This window comes from Penicillium hordei, assembly GCF_028827395.1.
Source record: "Penicillium hordei strain IBT 12815 chromosome Unknown utg000001l_segment0_segment0, whole genome shotgun sequence".
Classification (NCBI taxonomy): Eukaryota; Fungi; Ascomycota; class Eurotiomycetes; order Eurotiales; family Aspergillaceae; genus Penicillium; species Penicillium hordei.
The window spans coordinates 2,217,403-2,244,908 of NW_026623142.1; the positions used below are offsets into that span (position 1 = coordinate 2,217,403).

Here is a 27,506-nt window from a genome sequence, read left to right on the forward strand (position 1 = left end):
AAGCGCCTTGTCTCTTCTGCACCCTTTGGCCTTCATCCAATCCTCGTTCTGCAGTCCCCTGGCTGGATGGGGTCATGTAACAAAGGCCTGATTTAGCGCCCATATTGTTACCATTTTAATCATGCAGGCCACCCTGAAACAGCCCAGTGGCTATTTTAGGACCACGGCGCGTGCAAGTACTCTTTGTCTGCAAGACTTGAAGGATGGCAGTGCTGAGGTTTCTTTCAAGTATGACATATCCTGGTTCTTTGACTGATTTTTGTTTCAGACGAAAGTCAATGCCCTTGTATTTTAGCTCTTTGCAATCTATCTCCGTCAAGGTTTCCTCCAGTGTTGGTCTTCCTACTTGCGACTTAGCTTGCGTTATACGGGAATACTCTGTTAGACGCTATCAGTCTGTATCTTCCGGCGAGACTCTTCTTGGTTTGATCGTCAGAGATTTCTATCTTCCTCGGCCTACGTACGCACCGCCAATATGACCAGGTTACGGCCATCCGTTCTGCTGCTGTTGACTCTGATGGCCAGCATCCGACCCGGACAAGCATATAACTCTTTTGATCTTCTCTCAAGAAGCTCAGATTCGTGTCCCTCCTCGTACACTCGCTGCGGCAGTACAGAACTCCCAAATGATTTCTGCTGTCCTTCAGACTCCACCTGCATCAGTCTAGACCAGGGCAGCTCCTCCATCTGCTGTCCCGCCGGTAAAAACTGTGACTACATCTCGCCGATTACATGTGATATACAACAGCAGAATGTTACTGCCTACCCTGAGAGTGCCGTCAAGACGACCCGTCTGGGCGACAGTCTTCCCAAATGTGGCGATGCGTGCTGCCCGTTTGGCTACACATGCCGAGGGGACAACACTTGTTCCCTGGACCAAAAAGCTTCCGCAACCGCAACAACATCTTCACCCAGCTCGTCTACCAATACAGCATCATCATCTGTATCTACCCCTTCTACCAACACAGCATCAACAACGGCTACAAGCTCAATAACACCTCAGGCAACCATCACACCCGTGCCATCTCCCTCATCCGAAAAGTCCACAAACACCACGACATGCGCAGGAATATCAAACTCATGCCCCTCCTTCCCAGCCGAAGCTATAGCAGCCGGCTTCTTCCCAGGTGCCGTTTTCGGTGCAGTCGCAGCCCTCTTAATATCTTTCTGTTTCCGACGTAGCCGAAAAGACGAATGTGAAATACAAGAAGGCAAATCCGGGCCTAACTGGACTCAACGCTCTTCTTCCGGCGCAATATTGTGCATCTCTAACCCCATCCCCCAAGACGATACCTCCTACCGCACCGACTTCCTCCGAAGCCCACCGCGAGCCAAGCGCTCCTCTATAGGAGGACGCTCGACTCGCACAATGATCCACCGCACCGGAAGCAGAGTGCGGAGTCTATTCTCCGGTTATCCAAGACAAAACCCCCGACTTGACAAGGATGTGCCGCCGATCCCTATGCCAAACCCTATGGCACCAGCACCGGTAGCGGCTCCGTTTACTCCGCCACGGCAGCGTCAGCCGAGTACGGAAAGCATCAAGGTGTATTCACCGCCTGAGTCTTCATTCTCAAAATCTCGCAATTTTTTGGGGCCTGAGCCGTACCCTGGTGATACCGCTCCGCCGGATACTCTGTTTAATGACCTGATGCGGGTTGTTGGGACTCCTCATGATGGCAAGGGCAAAGCACCTTACCCGACTAATGACGATTCTCGGGAAAATCCATTTAGAGATCCTGTGCGTTGATAATTGAGGGATGTTAGCTTGCATTGTGTTGGGTTGAGCTGTGCGCTCAGTCGTCTTGGGTTTAGACATTTGGTTGTTCTGGCATATTGACTGTGTACCAAGATATCCATATTTGTTTTGCTTTATCTTTTTTTCATTTTGTTTCGAAGGTTGGGGTTCCACCTATTTAAGTACCCGATTAATCTTCATCTAATTCAAATATAGTTCGCTTTTAGTGGAAGATTATTATACTGAATATATGCCTAGAAAGGGCGAGTCATATCTATCTAGGTAGACAGTAACTCAAAACGACCATACATAGATATCTCGAGAAGGATAGTTTCAATGGGTGCATATATTAGATCCTAGAATACATGAATGTCGAGAGGTTGTATTACTCTACGATGTTGCTCCCTTCACCTTGCGTCGAGCTGCAATTCTCTTAAGCTCTTTGAGCAACCCAACCACAAGAGGGACACCAATTGGTCCCAGAAGAGGCAAATAAACCGCCACCTTATGCTCATCCGGGAAATAGACCTGACCCACCATACTCTTTTCGAAGAAGCTGCGCTCAGCTTCTGTCTCCGCGACTCGAGCGCTGGCAAGCGCAGCACCGAAACGACCCTCTCGCAGGTGGGCACAGGAGGCATCCAAATGTGATAGAGTGGTTGAGACTGAAGTAGCCACGGTTGCCGGAATAGGGATTGAGGGTAAAGACTCAGTAAGACGGGCAAGCGAGCCCATTGTTGATGAGGCGGAGAGCAACAAACTAGCCGCGCGAATGCGAATAGATGTCTGAAGACGGAGTGGAAGAGAGGCAGGGGTGCTTGGAGTACCGAGGAGAGTGAGAAGTTGATGAGAGAATGTCATAAATGCAGGACCCAGAGAGTCCTGGGAGAGATGGGCAGGATTGGACGGGCCACCCTGCTCGGTGTTGGAAAGCGGCGGGTTAAGGAGGAAAACTCCGCCCCATTGGGGGACCATCCAACTAGAAGCACGATTCTCTTTGACAACGAGTGGAGATTGCGAGGCGTCGGGGACATAGAGGATGAAATTGATCGTCGGGCCATTGCCGATGCTCGGGTTCAACGGCCACTCGGCAGCGTTGACAAAGGCACTTAGGTCTTCTTTCTTCAATGTCCATGCCGCCTCGGATTCATCATACTCGGGCTTTGGCGCAGTTGGTGCAAAGTTCGCATAGAGCTGCACTTGCGTGTCGACAGTGAAATTGCTGATTGGAGAGAATGCCTGCAGGAGCGGAGTGACATATTCGTTCACCGCAGCCTCAATGTCCCACGAGGAAGGCACAGATCCGGGGGTAAATAATGAAAAGGAGAGGTGGTAGGTTTCAGCGTATTTCATCGATCGGCGCAGTCTTCGGTCGATATCTTCGGCGAGTTGTGGTGAGGTCGAGTCAAGCCCGGCGGTATTTCCAGACAATATGTGCGCTATAGTAGCCTTCTCCTCGCCATACAATCGCTGAAGCTCGGCCGCAATGAAAGTCGAAACGGGGGAGTTGGAGGAGGAAGGTACAGGGACCTGGCTCGGCGGGTAGAAGATATCGAGCTGCGTCGTAGCTGCATGGAGCTCTGACCGAGGACCTGCTAGACCATCCTGGGGCAGTAATCGGACGGTCAATGCAATATCTGCGTTCTCTTCCGCTGGATATTTGACACTTTCGAGGTTATCATCGCCATTGTGAACTGCCGTCGTGCTGCCGTTGGTCAACTTAAGCCGCAGGTGATGAGCTGCGAACTCGTTGAGATCATCGAGAGTATGCTGCGTCGTGCGGAGGAGGTGCTGCGCCTCGAAATATTGCATTGACGGTGTCGCAAGGTGAATTTCCAAAGGGAAGACTGGTCGGCACGCCTGTCAAGACCATTATTAGCATCTACCATGTCCACCAAAGCCAAAGGCGATGTCACAAGCCATACCTTGCCGTCAGCCCAATCAACCATCTCCTCGATGGGGAGAGATGCCCGGTAGATCGATGTCGTCTTCCACCATATTGGAAATCCAAGGAATATAATTACAGCCCAAAATGCTGCTATCACTCGAAATCGCGTTTGGAGGGCGGCCGGGTTTTCTGGGGGCGGAGCGCGCTTGACGTTGGGTTGGTCGACTTGAAAGGCCGAAGCTTGAGGAGACTCCTGGTCTCCTGTTTTAGTCGTCATGGTCGGGACATGCTTTGTGCTCTAAATCAGAGCAACAAAGGAGTAAGTGGTTATCAAGTTGTTGATTTGGGGGAAGTTGATAGCCGGGCGGAGAGGCCAGGAACCACCTAAGTGGCCGCATGGAGCAACTCTCGACTATACTCCGTACGTGGCATTGGGATGGATACATATTCTTTGATCTGAACCTATAGTTTTACGGTCTTTTATTTAATTGGTTTAGAGGTGTTATGTTTGTACTCTACGACTCGAGTTTCCGGAATTCGCATCCAGTCTAGCCTTTTTGAAGTAGAGGCCAAGCAGAGTCCCAAACGGGCCAAGAATAATATCATTATCGACTCGAAGTGCTTTGAAATCACAAAAAGCAAGGGTATATTGACCAGTAACGCCGATCCAATGTAGTAGTCAAAGGCCAGCCCTCCACCGCTGTACCTCCACATGCAATGTCTAGTATTCCTTCTCGAAGATCTTTTGAATCGGCTTAGCAGCCTAAATGTCATAAAACTTATTAGCAAACTCATCAATCGCAGACTTGGACAAAGGTAAGAACATACATCAATGAACTTTTCGAGATCTTGGTCGAGGTTGGCAAGGTCATTCTTTCTTTTCTTGTTCTCTGCGATCAAGCCCTGCTTGCGCTTCAAAAGCTCTTGTCGCGCTTGCTCCAGCTTCTCTCGTTCAACATGTTCGTGTTCGATGCGGGCGATCATGAGGTCATGTTCGCTGGACTCGCGATGTTCGGGGTGAAGCTCCAAGAATTCTTCGACCGGGATCAAAGGGAGGGATAGGTATTTGTGACTATTACAGCAAATGGTCAGTTCCTGGGGTGGGAAATGAGATTGTTATGAGTAGGAAATCAGATCCACGTACTCATAGGCCTCACAAGCCGCAATTTCACCTGTCAGATGCTTCTGTTCATAGTACAAGTTCTGAAGCTGAAGATGCAGTCGGTCGATTTCCTGTCGAGCTTCTGCAGTTGAGTGCTTGGTGTCGCGCACGCGAAAGATGGCATCCCGATTCTGCCCGCGGAGTTGGGCCAATAGTGCAAATAGGAGCTTTTGTTGCTTGGATGCAGCTAAGGATAATTCTCGGAGCTTGGCGCCATCGTTGGGCAGAGTGTCGGGGTTTAGGATGGTGAGGAGGTGCTGACACTGGACCAGAGTCTCAGCGCTGGTTTGAAGCACTGGCAAGAGCGACTCATCGGCGACGATTTCACTGATGGCCATATCGTTGGATGAATAGGTGGCAAAGTATAGAGCGGAAAAGAAAAGAGGTTAAGGCGGAATAGATCAATCAGGATGTTCGGGGCGGCAATGTGCCTCGGGGATTTTGTGTGGTTGGGGGGGGGGACTTGGTCCTTTTTTCCCCCCAGCGCCACTCCATTTTACCGTCTTACACTTTGTACATTCCGCATTCCCCCATTCCCCTCCTTTTTTTTGATTCTTTTTTAGTTACTCTTATGTGCCCCTCATTCCTTGTCGTTTGAAGCTCATTTCAACTCAAGGCTTTGTCTGAGTTCTTCTCTGCCTCCCGGTACTTCTCCGGAACCCTTGCCTCTCAACGCTTATCGCCCACCATTCTCTCCCTGTATGGCATTCGATTGAGGCTCCACGGGTGAACTTTCAACTACACCCCATGGCTTGCGGTGCTTCCACGATGGCAGTGGAGACTTATCCCGAAGCAGAGGCCTTTACCTCTGCTACTGCGACTCCCGACGAGAATACGGGTCTGCTCCGTGATCGGCGCCGGCATTCGTTCCACGCTTCTAGAAAACTCTCGTGCGACTATCAAGATGCAGATGCAGTCTTCATCAGGGTATGTACATGCATTATCTTGGTGGGAAATATCTCCGGGTCTGTGTGTCTAATCAAGTATTAGGTCGAACTCTTCTTGTCCGAACTGGAACGTCGAATGCAATGGATCGAGCAATACCGGAAATCCCACATGGTGCAGGTCGATGCCAGTCTGAAGCGAGGCTATACTACACTGGAAGCCGTGAGGGATCAATGCTCTCTCGCCTCGGGAGAGTTGATGGGAAGTGGCAAAAAGCGGGCCAAGATTCTGGTCGAAACCCTCGAGGATGGATACAATGAAGCCCTAGTGACTAAGGAGACTCTAGAGCAAAAGGCGCAAGCCGGTGTGCGGTTAATGGAGTCATTCCTGGTCGAACTTGAGAACAAAGTACATGCGGTTCGCGATCGCGGCATCTACGGCACTATAGATGACGGGTTGAAAGCGATGGACTCGGGCTTGGTTCATGCCCGGGAAATCGTCGACGAGGGTATGGAGCGTGCCCGCCGGACTCGCGATACTCTCCGAGATGCCGTTGAAGAGGCTATCCGACTAGCCCAGGAGAAGCGATTGATTAATTACCATGAACTACCTCATCCATGGCGCGTCAACCCGCACATCATCAATGGCTACCGATTCACCACTTCCAAGGTGGAATGTGTCTCGTCGGTCTTCGCTTACTCGAACGAGATGTTCAACATATGGTCCCATGTGATCGGCCTGGTCATCGTCTTAGCCATCGCCTTTTACTTCTACCCGCTCCACACTAATTTCCACCTGAGTTCCAAATCTGACATCACAATCGCTGCCGTTTTCTTCTTTGCTGCATCTAAATGTCTAGTCTGCAGCACTATCTGGCATACTATGAACAGCATTGCTTCGCAGTCCTTGATGGAACGATTCGCTTGCGTGGACTACACTGGAATCTCTATGCTGGTCGCTGCCTCGATTGTGACGACCGAATACACTGCTTTCTATTGCGAGCCCCTCTCTCGGTGGATATACATTCTGCTTACTATGTCACTGGGCGTCGGTGGCATCATTCTACCGTGGCACCCAACCTTCAACCGCCACGACATGGCTTGGGCCCGCGTGGGCTTCTACGTGACTCTTGCACTTACTGGTTTCTCGCCGATAGCTCAGCTCTCTTATACACGTGGCTTCGCATGGACCATGTATTTCTACGCACCAGTTGTGAAGAGCGTCTTGGTTTATTTTGTCGGTGCCTGTGTCTACGCCTCCAAGGTTCCTGAGCGCTGGAAGCCAGGTCTTTTCGATTACGTTGGTGGCAGTCACAATATCTGGCACTTGGCTGTCCTGGGCGGTATCTTTTTCCACTACCACGCTATGCAGGACTTGTTCGCAGGAGCCTTCCAGCGAGCCCAGGGCGAGTGTCCGAATATGACGGTGTGAAAATGCCTCCCAACATACTCCCACGAATCTCTTTGCTTTTTGCTCATGAAAAAAAAATCCCATAGAGTACATGGTTTCGATTTTCCACATACAGCGATTAGACGTTTAGACTCGCAGATCACTGCGGGTCACGACTTGCTATGGTCCCTTGCAATGACATTTTCCATCTCTTTCTACGGGATGTTTATCGCCGTTGATGCCCATTTTGCCTGCATGGATGGAGTTCGTCTTGATTTTCTATCTCTTCTTCGATTCTTAGAGCATTGGCTTGTACATACCTCCGGTGTCTCTCTTTTTTCCCATTAGCACCATTTGATCTGTCTAGATACAGGGTGTGCACAAATGTTTTGGTTATTCTGTATGTGCTTTTGAGACCCTTGCTGTGCTTAGGTATCTACGTCTTGTAGACTGCGTTGTCGACATGGCTAGAAAAACGAAGACACTGGTTTCCACATATTCCATGTTTACTTCTCATAAACTATCTCCTACCATCAGCTATGTGATCAATAAATACCCTTACATAGTTCCAAAGTTGGCCTTCCCAATTCTATAAAAGGGCATTATATGGCATCCTCTTGATATATAGTTGATACTAATAGATGGAGTTGACCTTTACAACATCATTTTGCAACGCTTCTCTACGGGGTAGACATTGTTGCTTGACTGTATTTACAAATTAAATGACATGGTCTAATGTGTGTGTCGTACATTCATAACGCCATCATGAAGGCATTGCCCTATATCGACAGCGACCCAAGTCGATCTTCCGTGGCTTTGACAGCGCTGCTTCGGCCTTTCGCACTGGAAATACCCCAACAGCTGGTATATTAATCTCGGCGTGGTGAGCATTTGAGATACACCTGAAAACACGGTATTGGGTCCACGCATGGCGAAAATCGCGAGATCACGGTTGGACGGTGGGGAAGACCGTCACAGTCGTACTGGTTGTAGACAAGAAATTCCTTGTCTTTGGCTGAGACTTTGGCGGAAGTTTATAGCCATCCGAAATGACCATCGCAGAACTGGTGATTCAGGAGCTTATTGGGTGCTTTCGGTAGCAGCCTCGGCCTTAGCTCCACCGCGCTTCAGGAAGTTACCCTGCATCCAGCAGCGATACATCTTTTGTTTGGTGCCACGATTGACAATCAACCGCCGATCGGCTCCCATGTTAAGGACCTCAAACGCTCCTTTCTCCTTTGCCAGTTGTTTAGCCTCTGCAGATGGCTCATCTGTTGTTTTCTCGGACGCTTCTTCGGTGGTGTTCTCATCACCAATGGGAATCTGCAAGCCGTTTTCCGCGCTCCAGGTACCCCACATGTCAACCAGTTGATCCTGATCGAAGAAGTAGACGCGTGTGCCGTCACCTCGAACATAGAAATTCTCGGCCATGTATCGACCCTTCTTGAATCGCACTTGGGCGAGGTCACCACGGCCGTAATCACGGAACAACACACGGCCACCGGGCTTCAAGAGACGGTAGACATTGCGGATTGCCTGGTCCCACTGGTTAGGAGCCAGGGCAGAAAAGATGAAGATCATAATGACAACGTCAACTGAGCCTTCGGTCAGACCGGGCGGAAGAGAATCGCCGTTCTCGTCAGGCACGCCAGCCGCGTCCCAGACATCAGCTGACATGTATTTCTCGTTGTAGAGCTCGCTCTCGCGCATGACCTTCACGGCATACTTGGAATAATCACAGGCATGGACCTTCAGGTGCTCGTTCTCGTTGTTAGCTATCAATGGGAAGGCGGTGTTTCCAGCTCCCGCGCCAACCTCCAGGACGACCTGGGGACCAGCATCCTTCTGTGTGACTTCAGCGAGAATGGGAAACTCTTGGCGCAGCCACTTGCGATCCTTGAAGAAGTTGGCTGTGTTGTTCTTATAGAAAAGGTCCCACCACTTGGCGGGGTTGGCGTTGAATCGGTTGCAATCAAAGTCTGACACGCGTGTTTCGCGCTGTTTCGCATATTGGGTCTGGGCGAAGGCCTTGAACTCATCATCTGGTTCAACATGATCCCAGGCATTGAACTCGAAAACATCATCGCCTTTTTCAAGGAATCGCGAACCGAATTGAAAGGGGTCGCTCCGTTTCAGGTTGTTGCTGGGATCGTGGGAACGATGGGGGGCGACCTGAGGAGGTTCGACATTTTGTGTCACTTCCTGGATACTGGGATCGACAGTCATGATGTCGGACGAGCTTTATAGTTCAGGTCGACTTTGAGATTTCGAATTAGGCGTGGGAAGAAAACCCTATCACTCAAGTAAGTGATCGTCGAGGAGAAGGCGGGGAGAACAAAAAAAAATCCAGGCGGCGACGCGATTGGCGGGGTGTTTCAATCACATGACTGGATTTTGCCCACATACTTTCTTGCCCCTCGACCCACCTAACCCTTTGGCCAATGATATTCTTTCCATCAGTACACCGCCTCATTTATCTTCGGATCTTATCTCTTATCGCTTATCAGTCCTTCAACCCGTTCAGGTGGACGACCGACCATAAGATGCTTCACTGAGGGATCAATAGGAAGTCCCTTTATACATTCTGGGAATTAGCTTGAACTCTACTAATAAATACTGGCCCAAATTCTTAACAACTTTTAAGTGATACCGCTTGTGCTAATGCGGAAAAACAGGTATAGGTGATGTATGAGGCTCATCAAACTTTGTTCAAGCAGATACCCTTCTTGATTCTATGTTTACAAGAATAGTCGGCCGCTCATGTGGCCTTTGTCCTTGAATATGTGAGGCTAATAATCTAATATACTTATACGAAGGTGGTGTTAGGGATGTTATGTGTTTTTCGAATGATCTTTTTACATTTCAAAGGTTATATATAGAAAGTCCCCTTTATAGTGTATACCTTTACCGCCTTCACATACATCTAAGAAGTCATCTCGCAAGGCAGACAAGGCCGCGGGGCCAACTATTCTTGTCTTTTTCTGATCAGATATGATGCCATTGACGGGGTCCCACCTCCCACCCTTCTTGATTCTCCGTGGTAAGCCTGACAGTGTAAGTACAATTTTCCTCCATGCTGTAAGGTACTTACATGCCCGGGTGGTGATTGAGTTTAGGCCTGGTGGATTATGACCATCCCTCTGCCTTTTGCTCTCTCCCTTCTATCAAAACTGTCGGATTTCTTAGCCCTTGTAACTTAGTTTTTAGACTTACCATATTTGATTCTAGGGTTACTGCTGTGAAAGTGCTTTTCTTGTATTATGAGCCAGCGCTACCTTGATTGAAACAGACTGGGTTGCTTCCAAGGAAGGATCGCTTCCAATATGCCTCAGGCATCTATACTCTCTTATCCCGGCCAATTAGAGTTTCTGGAAATCTGGATGCCTGCGGGTGCCTTGTCCGAGTCAGCTTTCATCTGGCCTTTCTTTCACCCCTCATCTTCTTCTTTTCTTTCTCTGTATGAGCATGTCTATCGAGATTCATATTTGATTCATATTCTCCCTGTTTGTCCGGTTCAGGTCCGGGTTTATCGACACAAGTGGGGTTCAGCTCACGATCAGCGTTTGAGGCTCAACGGCCGAACTGCTCGTACGATAGTTTTTAGTTGGAGCTGTTTCTTATTACAGACCTCACGGACCAACTTCCTCTCGCTATAAGCAGATTACTATTGGCTTCAATACTGTCAATTAGAAAACAGACAACTACCTCATTGAGTCATGTCGTTCCTCTCGGCACTCTGCGGGTGCTTCACCCAAGACGAGAAACCCTCGCAGTCCCATTCATCCCCAGAGATGATGACCCAAAGACCCAATCCCAACGGCATCCAGACAGGGCAGTTTACACTCTCCGAAGAAGGCGAATTTATTCGTTCAGTACCCCCACCCGGGGGCCATGGGCACGGACCCCCGCCCTCTGACTCGGAGGATGGGGGCTATTCCAGCGTGGTCCCTCTCCCGCAGTACACAGCCCGTCCAATGAGCCTCCACGAGAAGACTCTAGAAGCCCATATGCGTGACCCACCTATTTCCTCCGAGTCTCAGAACTCCTACGCCCACGACGAAAAGAACGCCAGTCGTTATGACGAAGATCTCACCTCTGATAGTTCATCGGCCATTTCCTTTCCCAGCAGCTACGGCAATACCTCCACCGCCACGAGGGACACTCCACCACCACCATACTCTCCTCGTCACTCTGCGATGCTGAGTCGCTCTCGGTCCATGTCCATATCGTCCGCTATGGCGGTCATCATTAACCCGCCGCCTGCCGCTCGCATGGACGGCTCGCGGACTGGACCTACATACTCTGAGGAGGATGACCGGTCTATTCGTCGTCATCGACGAGTCTCTTGGGAGAGCCGGTGATACAACCTCGTTTAATTATTACGGAAAGCACGTTTGCTTGCTACCTTTTGCTTATCAGCTGCCTGTTTAATATTTTCCCACATTGATCTTTTGTCTGGGCAGATCTGGAATCGTCCATTGTGGATTTCTTTTACTTTTTACATCTTTGCTGCATCGTTCTCCTTTCTGCTTATCTTTTTTTTTTTCCTTTTCGTACTGTTTTATTGCACATGACGCGACGACATCATTTATGGATACCGATGGTATGTTTATGACTGGGATTTGGGCAAAAGGGATTTACTCTTGGATAGCTTTGGATACTAATATTGACCTGCACATACTCGTCTGTCGTGGATGAGGGAGAACAGTGTATCGAGATCTTCGATTACCTTAGTTCTCGCTCGCATCCTGGCAGGCATAAATAGTGTAACAATTATGATGAACCGAATGCATTATAGACACATTGTCTAATCAGATGATCAGATCTAGCTTTATTGCCCTCGATAAAACACACCTAGATATATCCATGCAGGGCAACCAACCAACAAAAAAGGGTATTAACGCAATCAATCCAAGCTTCATACCAACTTCACCCGAAACCAATATCAATCCAACTCCAGAACCCTAGCCCGTTCCTGCTCATGTCTAAGCAAATACCCACAAGACAACGCTGGAAACTCCAACAACCTCAAAACCAACGGATCACAACTATCCTCCAAGAACATACAAATAGCCGTACACTCCGAACGAACCCTCATCTCAACCCACCACTCCTCAACACAACACATAAGCCCCAACCACCAAGCCAACAATACCAACGCCGGCGTCTCCTTCCTAAGCAAACACTCATAAAACGGATTCTCCAGCCTCCCCATCCAAGTATTATAAAACTTAGAACTACCCGTCACCCTCTCAAACGGCAACAACACCATAAGCATCCGCAAAGGCCATAAATACGGATTCTCCTCAATAGTCGTCTCATCTCCAATCCCACAAAGATCCGCCAAATCCGGATCAAGATCCACGCGGCCGGGACGCTTATCTTCGTAGTCTAGGGATGGATCACGCGATTCCATGAATACTGTCCACCACATGCTCTGTGGGAGCCAGGGGGCTGTGCGTTCGAGGAGGAAGCGAAGACCGGTTTGGAGGCGGAGCCAAGTTAGGGATGTTGGGTCTTTTGTGAAGACAAAGGAGGTGCGTGGGCTAAAGGATTCTTGGTAGAAGGAGTGCATGCTGATCATTAGACAGGCGGAGTATAGTTTGTCCATGTTTGAGTGGTTTATTTTTCTCGAGACTTCCGTTGAGTATTGGTTTATTGTTTGTTGCCAGTGGTAGGCTTCTGCGAGGCGGTAGTCTTTGTTTTCTGGGAGGAGGGTGCAGAGGTGGGTTGTTCCTGCTGCTATTATGGCGTGCATGAGGAAGGGCGTCTGGGGTGGTTTGGGGAGTTAGTTTTGATGCATTAAGGAGGTTATAGGGATTTTGTAAGGTTTGTTGAGGTATGGCTATGGCGGATAATAGATGAACTATGAATGGGCTTACTTCGAAGGCAAGTTGGACCATTTTACCCATTACAATTTGAACGCTTTGGGTTGCAAAGGCTGGACCTTGGCGGAAATGATGGAATGCTTCCAGGGTTAGTCTCGGCGGTTTGGTACCGGTGGCAGAGGGTGGATGCAGTAATTCGGTCAACTTGTCCGCGACCATCATTAGAGACATTGAAGGAGCTAGAGAATCAATTGAGGTCAAGTCAGGGTTGGTGTTGATGAACTGGGAGACGATGCTATTGGTCTTTTGAGGTTGAGCTGGCTGGCTCGAATAGTCGCACTCGATGCCATATTTTTGACATCGCAAGCAATGGGGTTTTGCTTCATCACACTTGATTGATCATTATTCAGCTGGTGGTTGATAATGGGGGGGCGTCCGAAGTACCTTGACTCTTCGTTGCTTACAGTTCACACAGCCGGCGCGGGATTTCCGATGAGACCGGCGGGAATGATAAAACTTCTCAGACTGTTCGGACCCGCAGTCTAGGGAAGTCTTTGATTTGTAGTTTGGAATTCGAAAGACCATATTCTGTCCCTGCATGTGCCTAGACGAGCGTGGCCGGGTTTGGGGTTTAGACTTCACGTCATCCATTGTTTTTTTTTTTTTTTTTTTTTTTCGGGATATAAATTTGACCGAAGAGGGAGGGTTTATTTGGCGATGGTCTATTAAATCAGACGTAGGCTGGAGATTACACGAATAATCCGGCGTTTGAAGGATCGAGATATTAGTTTCGATATAGCTCTGCGGCTGAGAGCTTAGATCGGGCGCAAGGCAATGAGTGGAGGCTCAAGTGCGTGTGTAACTGCGGCTTGTTCTGATCAGCCTGATCACTTAGCTCGTCCAAATAGAGATAGAGTGATGCCAGGTAGTGACGGAGAATAGGGAGGCGAAGGGAAGATCGACTAGAACGCCCGGGCGCTATTCCCGATATGGTAATTCTCGTATTCCCAAGTTTCCAACGTTCTTGGCAGAATGACTGGAGAATCAACGAGAAGTTGACCAGGAAATGAATAAAAGACATCTACTGTCGGAAAAGAATAAACCGTAGACCCATACCAAGTCTTGGAAATTGGATTCGAGAAACGCCATGCAATTCATCATTCATCGAAGATCATTCATGCGCATAGCTCATACTTCATACATTGATAATAACTTTTGCATAGTGAACGAAAGGTTAGGTATCGCTGAATACTAATAGTGGGTTTAACCCATCTTGGCATTAGAGAAATCCATCTCTGCAAGTGCGCAGGTTAGCAATATATTCAAACGAAAGAATGCACTCCCGATGCCACCTCCAGGAATTGAAGAAGTGACCAGCAAGAGAGGATAGAGACAATAACAACTAACCGGGATGCTCAGCCTGGAACTTCTTCAGCAAATCCATCTTCCGCTGCTCGTCACTACTGGGACCACCCATCTCCTTCTGCCGCTGATCATACATCATCTTCTCAACCATGGCGCGAGTCTGGCCATCCAGATCGCCTAGACTGGAGTTCTCGGGTGTAATCTTGGTGACATCGATTTTGGGAGCAGTGGTCACGACATGAGGCCACCATTCGACCTTGTTCACCTTATCGAGGTGGATGTTGATTTCCTTTCCGGGCGGGGTGGGGGTAGTCTCGAGGGTCCAAGAGGATTCATCCACGAGGATAGAGTGGGGGAGGTCACCCTGAATAGGAAAATGGGGAGATTAGCAGACTGCTTTTTAAGTTGATGTGTTGATTTAGAGTGTACGGTGTAATTCTCCGGGAGGGGGAGGCACAGTCGACACATACCTCGATGAGGGGTTCTTGACCCTTGATCGCGACACGGATTTTGCTCTTGGTCAACAGCACGTCCAAGTCGCGACCCTTCAGATTACCAGGAATTGGTGCTGTCACGTCCACATCACGAATAGTCTGTGTCCACTTGTAAGGGAGCTGAGCCTGTTCGGCATCCTCGCGGGCTTTGCGCTCTTTGTTCTCGCGTTCGCGTTCGGCTAGGTCGGCGGGGGAGGGGTTTTGGTCGAGATCGGCAGACATGACGGCAGATCAGAAATAGAAATGATAGAGTAAGGGGTATTTGAGTAGACGGTGTAGGTTTTACTGTAGGTATACTGTAGGTATACGGAGTAATAATTAGTTGTTCAGGTGAGGGAGCCCACACAAAATCCCAAAAAGGAAAGATGTGGAGATCTTGGCTTTTTCCCCGTTGGCGCTTTTGCCGCCAACCCTAATCGCCTCCACACCGCGATATTTCTACAATGGTCTTGTACTCATGGAGTATGCCTCTTTGGGAGTGTAACTGCATAATCTGAAATAGGGGTACAGTGACAGTTGCAGGCACAAAGTCCACCCTCTGTTATCTGTATTTAACATCTCAAGTGGGTGTCTCGGTCATTTGAGCGGGGATTTTGATAGTACTCACGAGAATGACATTGTACTCTGGAGCTGGGAATGTGTAAGACATCCATGGCTGATAAAGCGCAGTAGCGTATTCCGCTGCGAACACTAAGAAAGTCATACCAGTTACCACCACAGTCAAATACACACCGGAAAAGCGAACGGCAGAAGGTAATGTCACAATAAACCACGACGGTAATGTAAAGAAAAAAGACATGTGGCCCCAGTGGCCTGATGGCGTAGTCAGCCGTGAAATGTAATAAACGCAAGCAGTGCTCCTAGAAGCACACCGCTTACGATCACGGTGGCATTGTGAGCGACGACATCGAGTGGTCCAAGATCGAGTGTCATGGTATGTCTCCTACCGTTTCGGGACAACCTACAAGGATAATTGGATGGCCGGGTCGTTAGCGGCCATGACGTGCAGCTGAAAATGAGACATCTGGTGAGAGATTGGAGTGATTAACAATGCAGTTTGGCAATGCAGTAGTGCTGTAGGTATACAACATAGTAAACCAATAAACCCCAGAGGGTAACTGCTCCCCCACTTGAGGCTCTCCTCTTTTTTTTTCCCCCTTCTTACATCCCATAGAGCGTCTCTAACTAGACGGATATAAGGAAAATTGTATTCTCATGCATGTTGTCTTGTAAACAAAAAGCGAATGGCTGAAGCTACCAGGTATAATGTACTCCCCCCCCCCCCCCAAAAAAAACACCCTCTGATCCTATCCCCAATGCTCCTCTCATCATATCGTAGAGAGAAAAAAAAAGCAAAAAGCAAAAAGCAAAAAAAAAAAAAAAACCGCAAAACACCAGAAGCTCGGATTCCAATAAAATCCACAGCTTGCAGACGGGTTCAACAATAAAATGTGGTGTAGATCAACGCTGCTCGGTTTGATTATTATTTGACCTTCTTGCTAGCTCATTTTCTATGATAGCTGTCAGTTCTCTCTTCTGCATATGTCAGAAAAACAACTCACCTCGAATCTTGTCGATCTGTTTTGCTGTGTCTTGGAGCATCTGATCCCATTTCTTTTGGTAATCTTCAACAGTCATAGGCTGGGAATCCGTCTTCTCTTGAGGTTCTTCCTTGGGGGTCTTGATTTTGTCCATGATGTGTGAAGGGTATAAAGTCCGAGAATGAATGGATATAGTTCTCAGGGGCTAAAAAAAGGGTTGAAGTTGGGGAGTTGATTAAAGTCAAATAGACGTGCGACAGCAAAGGCTTTATATAAAGGACGTAACTAAGAAATTATTTTTTTAATCTTTTTTTAATTGAATTTTTAGAAAATATAAACCCTGTCCCTGATTTCTCTTTAAAATAAAATTATATAAATATAAAATCCCAACAAAATCCCTGTCAAAAAAAAATAAAAATTAATGTTTGCTTCGGAAATAGACCGGTCACGCGTCTAAAAGGTCGAGGGAACGCGTTCACCGACATCTTCTCTTCTGGAGCCAAAATCGAAAAACGGGACATCGGACCGCTTAGCCTGGGAATAGCAAATATCTAATGTATCTTATTGGTGAGGATCAATTGTGACGGATTGAGGTGTTAGCGCAGCTTTTTGGGGGGGCATTTTTTTTACCCCTTGAGAATAGTATCAAATTGACACTGATATGATGTCAGGATATAACGGGACCTAGCGTATGGTACTTTATTTCCCTACATTTCTGTACTCCATACCATCATTCCAAATATGCCTTGTTATGCCTTGTTATGGCTTGTCAGGACTAATAGGATGGCTTCCAGTGCACCGAGGTTGTCCCGCATCCAATCGGGGACTGTGGAACTACATCCGCGCCAGCCGATCGGATATCTTAGGATGCTTTTAAGGGGTGAAAATGGTTCGATACGTCTCACATGGAAGAATAAGAATCTGGATATTTCAAAATGAAAAAAGAATAAATAAATAAAGAAAAAAGAAAAAAGAAAAAGGGGCACCGGGGAAGCGGGTAGAGCTGGATTGTTCCCAGTGATCGTCCGATCCACCCGAGTTGATACTTTGCACTGCGATCTATACCGGATTGCCGAAACTCCTGGATATACTCCACTATCAGGAGTTTTTCCAGTCGACGTGTTTTCTAAGTAGAAACAGGCAACAGAATCACGTCCCAGAACATGAAAATAGAAAATATATTTCTAGGCGCCTAACATCTCCATCATCTCCAGCCCCAGAAGGCTGGCTGAGCCACACGGACCGCTTGAAGCCCTCTTATACTACCGGAGTATGTACCTAGTAGAGCCCAACACTACCGAAAGTGGTTCAAGGTCCCATTGGCCCAAATAACATATTCACCGCCGATAAGAGCCCCGGGACGTGCAGAGCCGTAGACGTTGCATCTCGACAATCCACGTGGTATGCACTCATTAGCGCTGTGTCTTGGCCGTTGTTCTTGACCGCAACCCTCTATCCATCTACGGGCCGACACGTTCGGAGGCGTTTTGGTACTTTTGGTGCTTTGGTTTAAGGTCACATCAGATGACGAAACCGTAGTGGGATGTTCTTCGGGCGCTAGATTCGGGTAATCTGATCGTGGGGTTCTCTCATTTGATCGGGGGCTATGCTTGTTCTTCCCCCACCAGCTGACGGATGACGATACTTTAATGTGCTTAAATTGTACTAGTCCGTTATCTGCATGGAGTATGTATTCTTCCAATGCCTGTGGTGCACTATTACTGGCTAGTATGGCTTGTCCGGGCTGGGTGTGGCGTTATTGTTTATACAACCTTGGACTAGACAAGGGTCCAATGTTGGACTAGTCCAAGGGAGATACGATCATTGGTGTAAAACTACCAGGATGGAAAGTCAAATATAAGAGCAAGTGGTAAGATAATACCTGGTTTCTAGGATATGCCCATTTAACTAGTGCACATTCCTACAGTCCACCCATCAGCCCATCCACCCCGGCAAAGAAACGAAAAAAAGAACAAACAAATCGTAAATTCTGGCACTGGTGCCTGCATCCATTGGCCAGTTATGTCGTCAATGCAGTAAGCCCTTCCCGATGAGCTGCCGGGTAAATGGTGTAACCCATGCCCTCCACCTGCAGCCTCAGTCCGGTTTGAAGAGGGGTCGGGTGGAAGCCAAAAAAGGTGTACACAATGCGCCGATCCATTTTGCTTGGTACAACACCAAATAAGTACACCATGATATTGATCCCCCTGGGCTAGATGGCTTCGAAAATATTCCACAGTAGATAGATTCCCCTATGACGCCAGGATATGAGATCGCTGAAGAAACTGAAAAAAAAAAGAAAGAAAGAAAGAAAGAAAGAAAGAAATCTGAAAAAAAGAAAAAAAAGAAAAAACATCTTGATAGTCACGAAAGTCCAGGAGTCCGAAATGGAGACGTTGAGAGCGCCGGGCTAATGAGATTCCTGGAGGAACCACTCGAGGTCATCAGGCTCGAAGTGCAAAGCGGATGTTTCTGCCGCTGCAATGTCACTTTCGAAAAGATCGGCGACCCCGTCATCAAAGGGGACCGTAGTCCCCGAAGGCAGACTACTGCGTCGCTCGACAAGGTCAAAGAACTCGCCTGCAAACTCGGCCAGCTCATTAGCCACTTTGAGCTCCAGAATTGTCTCGAGCGCCTGCATTTCCTTTTTCCATTTGCGATCACGCTGTGCCTTTTCCTCCTGGCGACGGCGGCACAGGCTGTCACGAGGGCGGTCTGTCATGCAATTGGGGCACAAGTAGTTCTCCTCGCAATACGAGCATTTGCATGGTGGGTGGGTATATATGCAGTCCGCGCATACATACACCTTGCAGCCTTTACATTCTCGCAGATAGCTGGGACACCTGGGACGTGGGTCTCTGATACCGCCTCTGACATCCCTGATTCCGGTGATAGGGTCAGCCGGGGGGCAGAAGAAGGATTGGCAACCCTGCCATCTTGGAGTTTCAAATGTCGGCGAATCAAAGAAGGTGGAGGATGAGGATGAGGGGGGGAAGAATGATCAGACGCAGGGGCTGAATATGAGCGAGATGGTTGGTTGAAGAAGGAAACAGGAGCCGACTGATCACCAGCATGTGATTCGGGTGTATTTTCCTCGTCCATGCTATCTTGTCGTGAATCGTCAATGAAGCTTTTGTTTGTTGAGTCAAGAAGCTGTTGGGTTCTGAATGGTAAATCGTATTCGGGAAGTTGACTAGAGATGAGGGATGCCGAAAGATTTGCAGCGAATCGATTTTGAATGGTTTGCTTTTCTGTCTCGAGGTCTCGATAGCCGCAGATCCTTAAACGAAGCCCACGGAGGTCATGCTCAATGCAGAGAGGCTTGGAGCAGCTCTTGCAGTGCACCTTCCACTGTGGTGAATCGTAACATCCTTGGCACAAGTTACGCGGACACGGTGAAACTTCCCGGTTGGGAGGACCTAACAACCACTTCATCATCGCCAGATGACCCGTTTCAAGCGAGTAGTCCGGCTTGCTCGGATCTCCATACGCATATTTGGGGAATGTCTTGCTCCATTCACTAACGGTGTACTCTAGGTCCTCCCAACCTTGGTTACGAGGCAAAGGCACGGCTCGTACCTGGTCCACTTCACCATTGCGAGGTCCGATGCTAATCCCGCCTCCCCCGGAGAGGTCAGGCTTGGTGCAGCACCAATGGAAATTGAGGATAGGCGGTGGATCCATCCCTGTACCCTGGGCTTGAGTGGGATCTGCCAGGATATCCACGGGATCCTGCATTGAGCCTGGAGAGTGTGTGGCCCCAGGTGCCCACCAGAAGGAATCCGGTGCATTCTGGGTTTTTTCAGACGAAGATGGTGTACTTCTGTGAAGATACGGCCGTTCGTGGGCACAGCTCGCACATAGTGTTTTACGGCATCCGACACAGTGCATGAGGACGCTGCAATGTTCACATCGTTCTGAGATATCCTCGAGGCAGTTGTCACAGCGGATCTTGTCGACAAATTGGGTATGGCTCCGGCGCAGATGGGCAGGTGTCATTTTCCCCTCACCCCAGTCGATACCTTCGCCAGTTCCTAATGCCTCACCATATAATCCAGTGTCACGATTCTCCCACAGCTTTCCATCGTATGCGTGCGGCTGAGGGGTCTCAGGGTCGGTTGGGCCGATCCAATTTTTAGATCTCCAGAGTCGATCAAAAACTACCCAGACTTCCGGCGACCCTGCCCCATGGGGGAACCTCGATTTGACGTAACCCGCTCTGCGAGCGCATCTACCGGCAGGTGTGGTACACCAAGCAGTATCAGTCCAGATGCCTAGCTTGTGACAGATGTTGACAAGTTCATGGGTCGACTCCGCGTCAGCGTCCTTCCGCATCAGTGAAGATGATAAATAAGGGCGTCTTCGATGATGACGACATCGGTAGGCGTAGATACTCTTGAGGGCGAGCCGTTGTATCCCGGGAGCGCTACCGGTATTATCCCCCATGTCAATATCACATTGCAGCGCGAACATGGTCAAGAAAGGAACAATATGATATTTTAACGAGACGTTCTTGCAGCCCCGAACCGAGAGATGGACCAGCGTGTCCCGGCGTGAATGCAACACGGTCGAGGTCAGGTTCTCTCCCGAAATGGCCGTGTTATCCAGTTCTAGGCTTTTCAAACACCTACTGAACGGTATCACGACATTCATCAGGAACATGTCTAGGGCGTACGGTCGGGATTGACGCGCTGGGGCTATGTCAGGGCCGCTTGGGTCACTGATTTGAGGATTGGGTAGAGTGCTTGAAGGAAATTGTAGGCGAAACGAGAGTGACTTCCATGCGGTCGGGTATGATCGAAGGAACGTACGGAGGTAACTTGAAGTGTGATACAGCTTTATGATTGTATCGGTCGGGATCTGAAGTAAAAGAGACTCGAATATGGGTGCATTTGTTGTTATCACTCGCTCAAAGGTGGACAGGGTTCGTTCTTCCGAAATAATAGAGTGTTGCAAGGCATTTTCCAGCACCGTCAGGTGCGATGCTGGGTCCTCACCAGCGACGTCCCCCCAAGCCATAATGTCAAGACTGTGATTCGTCATCGGTCTTTTGTGAGCAAAAGATGCCAGTCCTTAGGTCGAAGATCGAAGTAGCGCGAGGTCGCGAGCTCGGCGGGTAGAGACGCGGTACATGATAAGACAACTTGACGATGCAATCGAGGGGGCAAGCACACCCTGAGGTAAGCCACCATGCAAGGCCATTAAAGGTAAGCACTCGATAATTGAAAAGATGGGGTCGCAAGGGCTGACGAATTGGGGTATCAGAAGGGGGAGGGAGAAAGGGAGGGGTATAAAAATGAGGGGAAAAGACAAATTCCCAAAGAGAGAGAAGAGCAAAGAAAGAGAGAAGTATTACAGATGCCCCTATGACTCTGAAGTAATGAAAGGGAGTTAAAAACAGTGGGAGAAGAAACGCAAAAGCTGAGCAAAGACAAGGTGATATCCGGATGCGCCCGTGAGGAGAGAGCAGCATCATGTGATGGCCATCAAACCCCCGGATTTTTTTGATCTGCGTAGTTCTTGGATTCCATTATGCAAAGGAAAATAAAATGCATTTATCGCTGCGTTTATTGCAATAGTTCCTATGCTAAGCCATGTGGACTAATGTTTGTCGGTTGCATCACCTACAGTGTAGCCCCTCGCAATACCCTTGCGCCCTTCCTTGACCAGCGTACTATCCTCCGAATCTTCCTCATCATATCGAATATCAAAGTCACTACCCAGGCCCTTCCATGTCCGTTGCGATCGCAAGTATTCTGCTCCTGGTGAGACGGAATTTCCGATCATAGCCAAGTCACCCTTAGCCCGTCGCGCCAGTGCCCTAGCAGCAGATGGCCCGCTGGTAGATGATCCATCGACCTGGGAGGCGCGCGGCGCGGGATCCCGCATGGGACGGGAATGTGAGACGTATCGACCGGTGCGAAAGTCAAACTCGGGCGGTGCCGACTCGGGTTCTGACATGTCATCCTCATCGGATACGGTTGCGCTATTGGATGTTCCCTGGTCGTCTCCATTTCCATTGATCTCCTGAGGTGCGTCAAGGACTGCCTGGAAATCACTATGCCAAGCTCCTGTCCACACCCGGTCTGAGTCGTCTTTCAGGGCCAGCTCTAATTCAAATGGAGTGATGACTGGCTTCCAGAAATCCTTGCTATCCACCAAAGAGCTTTCCCAGCAGCCAATGACTACCCAACCACCGATTTCACTGAAATTAGCTACCTTGGCAGCATTCAATTTACCAACCACAAACATGTAGCTCTTCTTGCCTGCTTCGGCAATCCGCTCCTTGACATGTTCCACAATATGCAGGTAGTTCTTGACACTCAAAGTGTTGATAAGAATACCCCAAATAGGCACGGTCGTCAAAGAGGCAAGAGTACCATAACGGCGTCGCAAAACTGCCGCAGTGGAAGCAGGCAATGGCTTGACATTCTCATTTGACAGGTCATTGGTGGGATAAATATGAATCGCGGCAACGCGAGACGCAAGTGTCATCATGAGAGCGGTTGGCGGATCAGAGATGTGAAACAATTGCCAATCGGCTAGCGTTTCAGGCGCCTCTTGAACCGACTCGGGGACTGTGCGATTTGGAATCGATGAGGAAGGCTCATGAACAACCTCCGTTGCATATATGTTGCTATATCCCTCTTCCACCAGGCGAGTATATACCGTAGGAACGTGGTCTGCGTAGGTAACATCGGCTGCGATGATAACCTTGGTCGTTGGGTCAAGATAAGTCGCCTTGAACGCCCGTACCACAGGCTCAAGAGGCAGATCCTTATGCGTGAACACATGAATCACGGGTAGCCGAGCTGTCGGTGACAGACAGGACCTCCCGTAATGCACAACCACATCTGCATCCACATGTTCCGCAGCCACTTCGTCGACGCAACAGGTACCGTAAGATGTATCGGCCAAAATTGTCAAGCGGGGCGGGTATTTTTCCGTTTTATCCTCCACCTGAAGCTCATTTATCGAGTGAGCGAGGCCAGCATCGGTCTGGTTCGAGGGCTGTGTGCCATTGGTGCCGACTTCCTCGCGTTCCAGACCCCGGCTGAGCAATTGAAATACTCGCGGGGCATCAGGAAGCATATCATCTGGGAACTGGAGAGCAATGCGCTTATACCGTGCTTGCCGAATGTCCTTCAATGTGCGCTCGATATCGTAGGTAATAGAAAGTTCATCGTCTGACACTAGAGCCGCTGGGTCTCGCGAGGCCACTGGAGTAGTTTCTTCGAGAATACGATCATCAGCAGTCGACAGCACAGGGGCTGACTTCATTTCAGACCCCATTTTGTAAGATAGAAGGGCGAGTGTGGTGCTGAGCCAAGAACAAGAAATTGCCAAAGGTTTTTGGAGAAGAAAAAAAAAAGATCCCCCCACTTCACCCCGCCGTGGATGACGGGAAAATACAACAGAGCCCATTGGCAGAGCAAACCAACTTCCTAATAATCACATTTTGGAGGAAATAGACTCAAATGATTCACCAGACACAGGGCTATTTAGTTATGCATTTCATCATGTCGACATAAAAAGGCAAAGGATATCTACAAGTCCGCTCGTGCTGGCTCTCCCGCCCAAACCCTGCGAAGCAATTCGCGGATCGGCGCGCGTTCAATCGGGCGAGGATTCCAGTAAGCATTAGATAGCGCAATATCAGCCGCTTTATCGATGTCTTCTTCCTTCATGCCGAAATCCTTAACGCCGCGCTTGACCTTGAGCTTAGTCAAGAGAACGTTCAAACCGTGGATCGCGTCACCATTGCTATCTGGAAGAGCGTCGGCCAACTGCTTCATAGCCTCAGGGATGTTGGGTGCATTGTATGAGATAGCATGAGGGAGGACAGCGGTATGGGTTTCGGCGTGAGGGAGATTGAAGCTGCCGCCAAGTGTGTGGCATAGCTTGTGATGGATGGACATGCCCACGCTGCCTAAACATGTCCCACAGAGCCAGGCACCATATAAGGCTTTGGATCGCGCGGATTGAAAAGATAGGTTCTCGACAATCTCGGGAAGAGAGGATGCAAGTGCCCGTATACCCTCGAGCGCCATCATGTTGATGATCGGGTTAGTATTGCGCGCGTAAAGGGCCTCGACTATCCAGATCGCATTAGATTTGTGCATAACAAGTTGACGCGGATTAATAAGGTATATTTACCAGCATGCGCAATTGCATTGACACCGCTAGTAGCACTCATAGCCGCCGGCAAAGTCATTGTGAGGTCCACATCGTAAATGACCGTACCGGGCAAGATTTTAGGGTCCGAGCGAGTCTTCTTCACTCCATCGGCAGTCTCGCCCAGGATCGGGGTCATTTCGCTACCAGCATATGTAGTCGGAATACAGATATGTGGCAGTCCAGTGCGAATGCTGATCGCCTTGCCGAGACCGATAGTGCTTCCGCCTCCAATGGAAATAACAGAGTCGGCTCCCTGGGCCGTGGCATACTCAAGAGCCTTGTCTGTGACATTTGTGGGAGTATGCATAGTCGCCTCGCTGAAAATACCGGCGATTTGACCCTTGAGCACCTCCTTGACACCCTCGGCTTGGCTGACCTGCTGGGGTGTCGAGAGCACCAGCGGGGCCTTCACCTGCAGGCGGGAGACCTCATCCGGGAGCTTTTGCAGCGTGCCACTGCCGAAGACGACACGGCCGGGATTGGGATTGTACTCGAAGGTATCCATTTTGTGTATGACCCAGCCGAGAGCGAGACTTGTCATCTTTATAGTCCGTACCCCACACCCCACCACAGTCAATGAACGTCATGCCCATCCGTGGGGTCGTGGGGTTTTATCGGCAATTGTAATCTAGTGATTCTCCGAGCCATTGTAAATTGGCGATTTTTGTACTTAATGGCCCATTTGGCGTATTATTTGGGCACACTCGGTTCCTCTTGTGTGTTGGATGCTTCGATTATCGTGAAGGATCTACACGTGTGGACTCGTAGACGGATAAGGATTTCTCCAAACTGCCGAGTGGGACCTTTCTAAATAGCTGGGCACTCAGAGGCTTGAATTTCAGTCCAGGCTCAGACTGTAATAAATTGCATCAATTTACAGAAAGTTTGTGTGGGCCTTGGATGCATAATAATGCATCCGGCACATGCAGCCCGTAAGGAGCCATGACACGCGAAGTCAGTTACTAGCCGTAGAGCCAGCCCCCATAGCAGTAAATTGGATCATATTATTTATAGATTATTCAAACGATCCTAACTCAATGTGCTTTGTGGTACACACATGTGCTTACAACAAATTGTCATACATACAAACCCCCAAGCCATTGCTCAATCGATCTAAGCGATAGGTGCGTAGAAGCTAAACTTGCCAGTCGGGTCATACTTCTTCTTCAAGGCCAGCAGGCGCTGTTCACTATCGCCATACAGCTGCTTCGTTGTCTCGTCTCCGTAGGCATAGTTGACATATGCGCGGATGTCCTCGAGGCCACTGGCTTCAAAGAGGATGTTGCGGAGCTGTTTACCCAGATCAACCGCCTTGGCGGCAACTGTTGCATCGCCGGGCGGGTAGTTGATGAGGGGAGCGGCAAGGAGATTCTCGCTGCGGAAAGCGAAAGAACTCGAGCTGCTAGGAATCGCGTGCACGCCTCCGAAGGAGTAACCCTCGAACATGAGGATTGAGTTGTTGTAGGCAGAGGATCCACTGATAGCAGGTGCGTAGATGTCCCATGCCTTCTTCTGGGCCGCAATGTCGTATGATTGGAGATAGATGGGGAAGCGGGGGTTAGCGTACCCGGCATTTTGGCATGGCGGGGAGTCAAGGGCAATGCCGGTCCATGCAGCGAGGTCCTTGTAGGTGCCTGCCTGGGGCACAACGGAAAGCGGTCCGAGGTCATGGAAAGGCTTGGTGTAAATCGAGTCAACGGCCTTCACTCCCTCCTGGATGATGTAGAATACGATGACGGGGTTGGTAGCGTCAACATCGGGGTTGTTCATCCAGTACGACCAGTTGATGAGATCAACGGGCTGGGTGCCATTCTTCAGAAGATATTCGTTGGCAGCCTCGTAGACAGCCTCAACCTTATCGCCACTAAAAGATATCGTCTCGATAGCCCAGTCACGGTGCTGGATATCATAGATCTTGCTGGTGAGAGAAGTCACAATGCCAAAGTTGTGTCCAGCACCCTTCATCGCCCACCAGAGGTCGGAGCTCTGGTCAATCGTCTTCAAGGTACCGTCGGCGAGAACGACATTCATAGAAACGAACTGGTCAGAGACGAGTCCGTGGTGGCCCTGGAGCCATCCATGTCCACCGCCAAGGGCCGGTCCGAGAAGACTGACGCATTCACAGGTTCCAGTAACTGTCTGCTTTCCTGCGGCCCAAAGCGAGTCGGTGACCACCTTAGACATGGTTCCTCCACCCATAGTGGCTGTCTTTCCATCTTCGGCGATTTTGACGCTGCTCAGCTGGCTCAACGAGATTCCGACTCCATGGTCCATCTTACCCAGCGAAATGAGGGCTCCGTGGACACCATTGTACGTGAGGAAGGGCAGGTCCTTCTTGTTGGCGAATTTCACCTAAACCGTCGTCACAATTATTATCTGTCTTTGCCTCATTGACATGTATAGAAAACAAAATAATAACCTACCGTCTCAACAACATCGTTCTCATTGCCGGGCACAACGACAATGTTGACCTTAGGTTCAGCTAAAGCAGACCACCGCGTTGTGACATCCGTGAACCCAGTTGAACCCGGAGAATACACCTTGGCAGTGCTCGAAAGCTTCTTTCCAAGTGCCTCCAAGTCCGCATCGCCTCGCGGGCAAAGGCCGCCCTCGATACCGCTAGGGAAAGTCAAAGAGGCCGCGGAAAAAGCCCAAGCCGCAACGGCCGTGAATACCTCTAACTTGAGGCGATACATTACTCAAAATGAGGATGTCCTGAATTTGTGAAGACAAAAAAAAAGCAAAAACCAATGCCCCTTGCGTTCGACCGTCCGAGGACAAGCGTCAGGAAAAAAGTGGGTATGTTATGCTGCACCTCGGTAGGAATCCCTATTAATTGTGCGGTTCTCTCTATTTATTACATATTATTTACGGCAGTTGTAAAACTACCCTAGCGTTAGTTTGGTTAGATAGTTTTTAATTTAGTAGATTTTAATATCGCATTACAATGGTATTATTCTTAAGCCTCAATAACATTGTATCGAACAAAAGAAGTCTACACCGCCCTAGTGGTTCTTTTATGCACGGTTTCACAGCAC

General features: G+C 49.2%; 13 protein-coding genes across 13 annotated transcripts; 3 read left to right on the forward strand and 10 right to left on the reverse strand.

Moving 5' to 3' along the window:
- Positions 1 to 475: 475 nt before the first annotated feature.
- On the forward strand, positions 476 to 1,750 carry N7537_000834 (uncharacterized protein; the record flags this gene model as incomplete). Its single annotated transcript, XM_056891892.1, has 1 exon — positions 476 to 1,750. The coding sequence occupies one exon, from the start codon at positions 476 to 478 to the stop codon at positions 1,748 to 1,750; it is 1,275 nt and encodes a 424-aa protein (XP_056756887.1).
- Positions 1,751 to 2,128: 378 nt separating this feature from the next.
- PIG-S (GPI-anchored transamidase GPI17) lies at positions 2,129 to 3,903 on the reverse strand (the record flags this gene model as incomplete). Its single annotated transcript, XM_056891893.1, has 2 exons — positions 2,129 to 3,598; positions 3,664 to 3,903. 2 exons carry the CDS (start codon positions 3,901 to 3,903, stop codon positions 2,129 to 2,131), a joined length of 1,710 nt encoding a protein of 569 aa, XP_056756888.1.
- A 444-nt stretch (positions 3,904 to 4,347) lies between these two features.
- On the reverse strand, positions 4,348 to 5,126 carry N7537_000836 (uncharacterized protein; the record flags this gene model as incomplete). The annotated part of the gene is made up of 3 exons (XM_056891894.1): positions 4,348 to 4,389; positions 4,455 to 4,698; positions 4,771 to 5,126. 3 exons carry the CDS (start codon positions 5,124 to 5,126, stop codon positions 4,348 to 4,350), a joined length of 642 nt encoding a protein of 213 aa, XP_056756889.1.
- A 409-nt stretch (positions 5,127 to 5,535) lies between these two features.
- N7537_000837 (hemolysin III family protein) lies at positions 5,536 to 7,104 on the forward strand (the record flags this gene model as incomplete). The annotated part of the gene is made up of 2 exons (XM_056891895.1): positions 5,536 to 5,715; positions 5,779 to 7,104. 2 exons carry the CDS (start codon positions 5,536 to 5,538, stop codon positions 7,102 to 7,104), a joined length of 1,506 nt encoding a protein of 501 aa, XP_056756890.1.
- Positions 7,105 to 8,142: 1,038 nt separating this feature from the next.
- N7537_000838 (tRNA(Thr) (cytosine(32)-N(3))-methyltransferase) lies at positions 8,143 to 9,288 on the reverse strand (the record flags this gene model as incomplete). The annotated part of the gene is made up of 1 exon (XM_056891896.1): positions 8,143 to 9,288. One exon carries the CDS (start codon positions 9,286 to 9,288, stop codon positions 8,143 to 8,145), a length of 1,146 nt encoding a protein of 381 aa, XP_056756891.1.
- Positions 9,289 to 10,778: 1,490 nt separating this feature from the next.
- N7537_000839 (uncharacterized protein) lies at positions 10,779 to 11,423 on the forward strand (the record flags this gene model as incomplete). Its single annotated transcript, XM_056891897.1, has 1 exon — positions 10,779 to 11,423. The coding sequence occupies one exon, from the start codon at positions 10,779 to 10,781 to the stop codon at positions 11,421 to 11,423; it is 645 nt and encodes a 214-aa protein (XP_056756892.1).
- A 584-nt stretch (positions 11,424 to 12,007) lies between these two features.
- On the reverse strand, positions 12,008 to 13,541 carry N7537_000840 (Zn(II)2Cys6 transcription factor domain-containing protein; the record flags this gene model as incomplete). The annotated part of the gene is made up of 3 exons (XM_056891898.1): positions 12,008 to 12,832; positions 12,945 to 13,280; positions 13,335 to 13,541. 3 exons carry the CDS (start codon positions 13,539 to 13,541, stop codon positions 12,008 to 12,010), a joined length of 1,368 nt encoding a protein of 455 aa, XP_056756893.1.
- A 612-nt stretch (positions 13,542 to 14,153) lies between these two features.
- On the reverse strand, positions 14,154 to 14,971 carry N7537_000841 (NudC domain-containing protein; the record flags this gene model as incomplete). The annotated part of the gene is made up of 3 exons (XM_056891899.1): positions 14,154 to 14,185; positions 14,298 to 14,619; positions 14,726 to 14,971. 3 exons carry the CDS (start codon positions 14,969 to 14,971, stop codon positions 14,154 to 14,156), a joined length of 600 nt encoding a protein of 199 aa, XP_056756894.1.
- Positions 14,972 to 16,210: 1,239 nt separating this feature from the next.
- Positions 16,211 to 16,444, reverse strand: N7537_000842 (uncharacterized protein; the record flags this gene model as incomplete). Its single annotated transcript, XM_056891900.1, has 2 exons — positions 16,211 to 16,260; positions 16,312 to 16,444. 2 exons carry the CDS (start codon positions 16,442 to 16,444, stop codon positions 16,211 to 16,213), a joined length of 183 nt encoding a protein of 60 aa, XP_056756895.1.
- A 2,256-nt stretch (positions 16,445 to 18,700) lies between these two features.
- On the reverse strand, positions 18,701 to 21,333 carry N7537_000843 (uncharacterized protein; the record flags this gene model as incomplete). The annotated part of the gene is made up of 2 exons (XM_056891901.1): positions 18,701 to 19,005; positions 19,095 to 21,333. 2 exons carry the CDS (start codon positions 21,331 to 21,333, stop codon positions 18,701 to 18,703), a joined length of 2,544 nt encoding a protein of 847 aa, XP_056756896.1.
- A 558-nt stretch (positions 21,334 to 21,891) lies between these two features.
- On the reverse strand, positions 21,892 to 23,583 carry N7537_000844 (2-(3-amino-3-carboxypropyl)histidine synthase subunit 1/2; the record flags this gene model as incomplete). The annotated part of the gene is made up of 1 exon (XM_056891902.1): positions 21,892 to 23,583. The coding sequence occupies one exon, from the start codon at positions 23,581 to 23,583 to the stop codon at positions 21,892 to 21,894; it is 1,692 nt and encodes a 563-aa protein (XP_056756897.1).
- Positions 23,584 to 23,837: 254 nt separating this feature from the next.
- N7537_000845 (maleylacetate reductase) lies at positions 23,838 to 24,973 on the reverse strand (the record flags this gene model as incomplete). The annotated part of the gene is made up of 2 exons (XM_056891903.1): positions 23,838 to 24,385; positions 24,448 to 24,973. The coding sequence occupies 2 exons, from the start codon at positions 24,971 to 24,973 to the stop codon at positions 23,838 to 23,840; spliced, it is 1,074 nt and encodes a 357-aa protein (XP_056756898.1).
- Positions 24,974 to 25,581: 608 nt separating this feature from the next.
- N7537_000846 (putative FAD-dependent oxygenase) lies at positions 25,582 to 27,164 on the reverse strand (the record flags this gene model as incomplete). The annotated part of the gene is made up of 2 exons (XM_056891904.1): positions 25,582 to 26,820; positions 26,892 to 27,164. The coding sequence occupies 2 exons, from the start codon at positions 27,162 to 27,164 to the stop codon at positions 25,582 to 25,584; spliced, it is 1,512 nt and encodes a 503-aa protein (XP_056756899.1).
- Between the last annotated feature and the right edge of the window lie 342 nt (positions 27,165 to 27,506).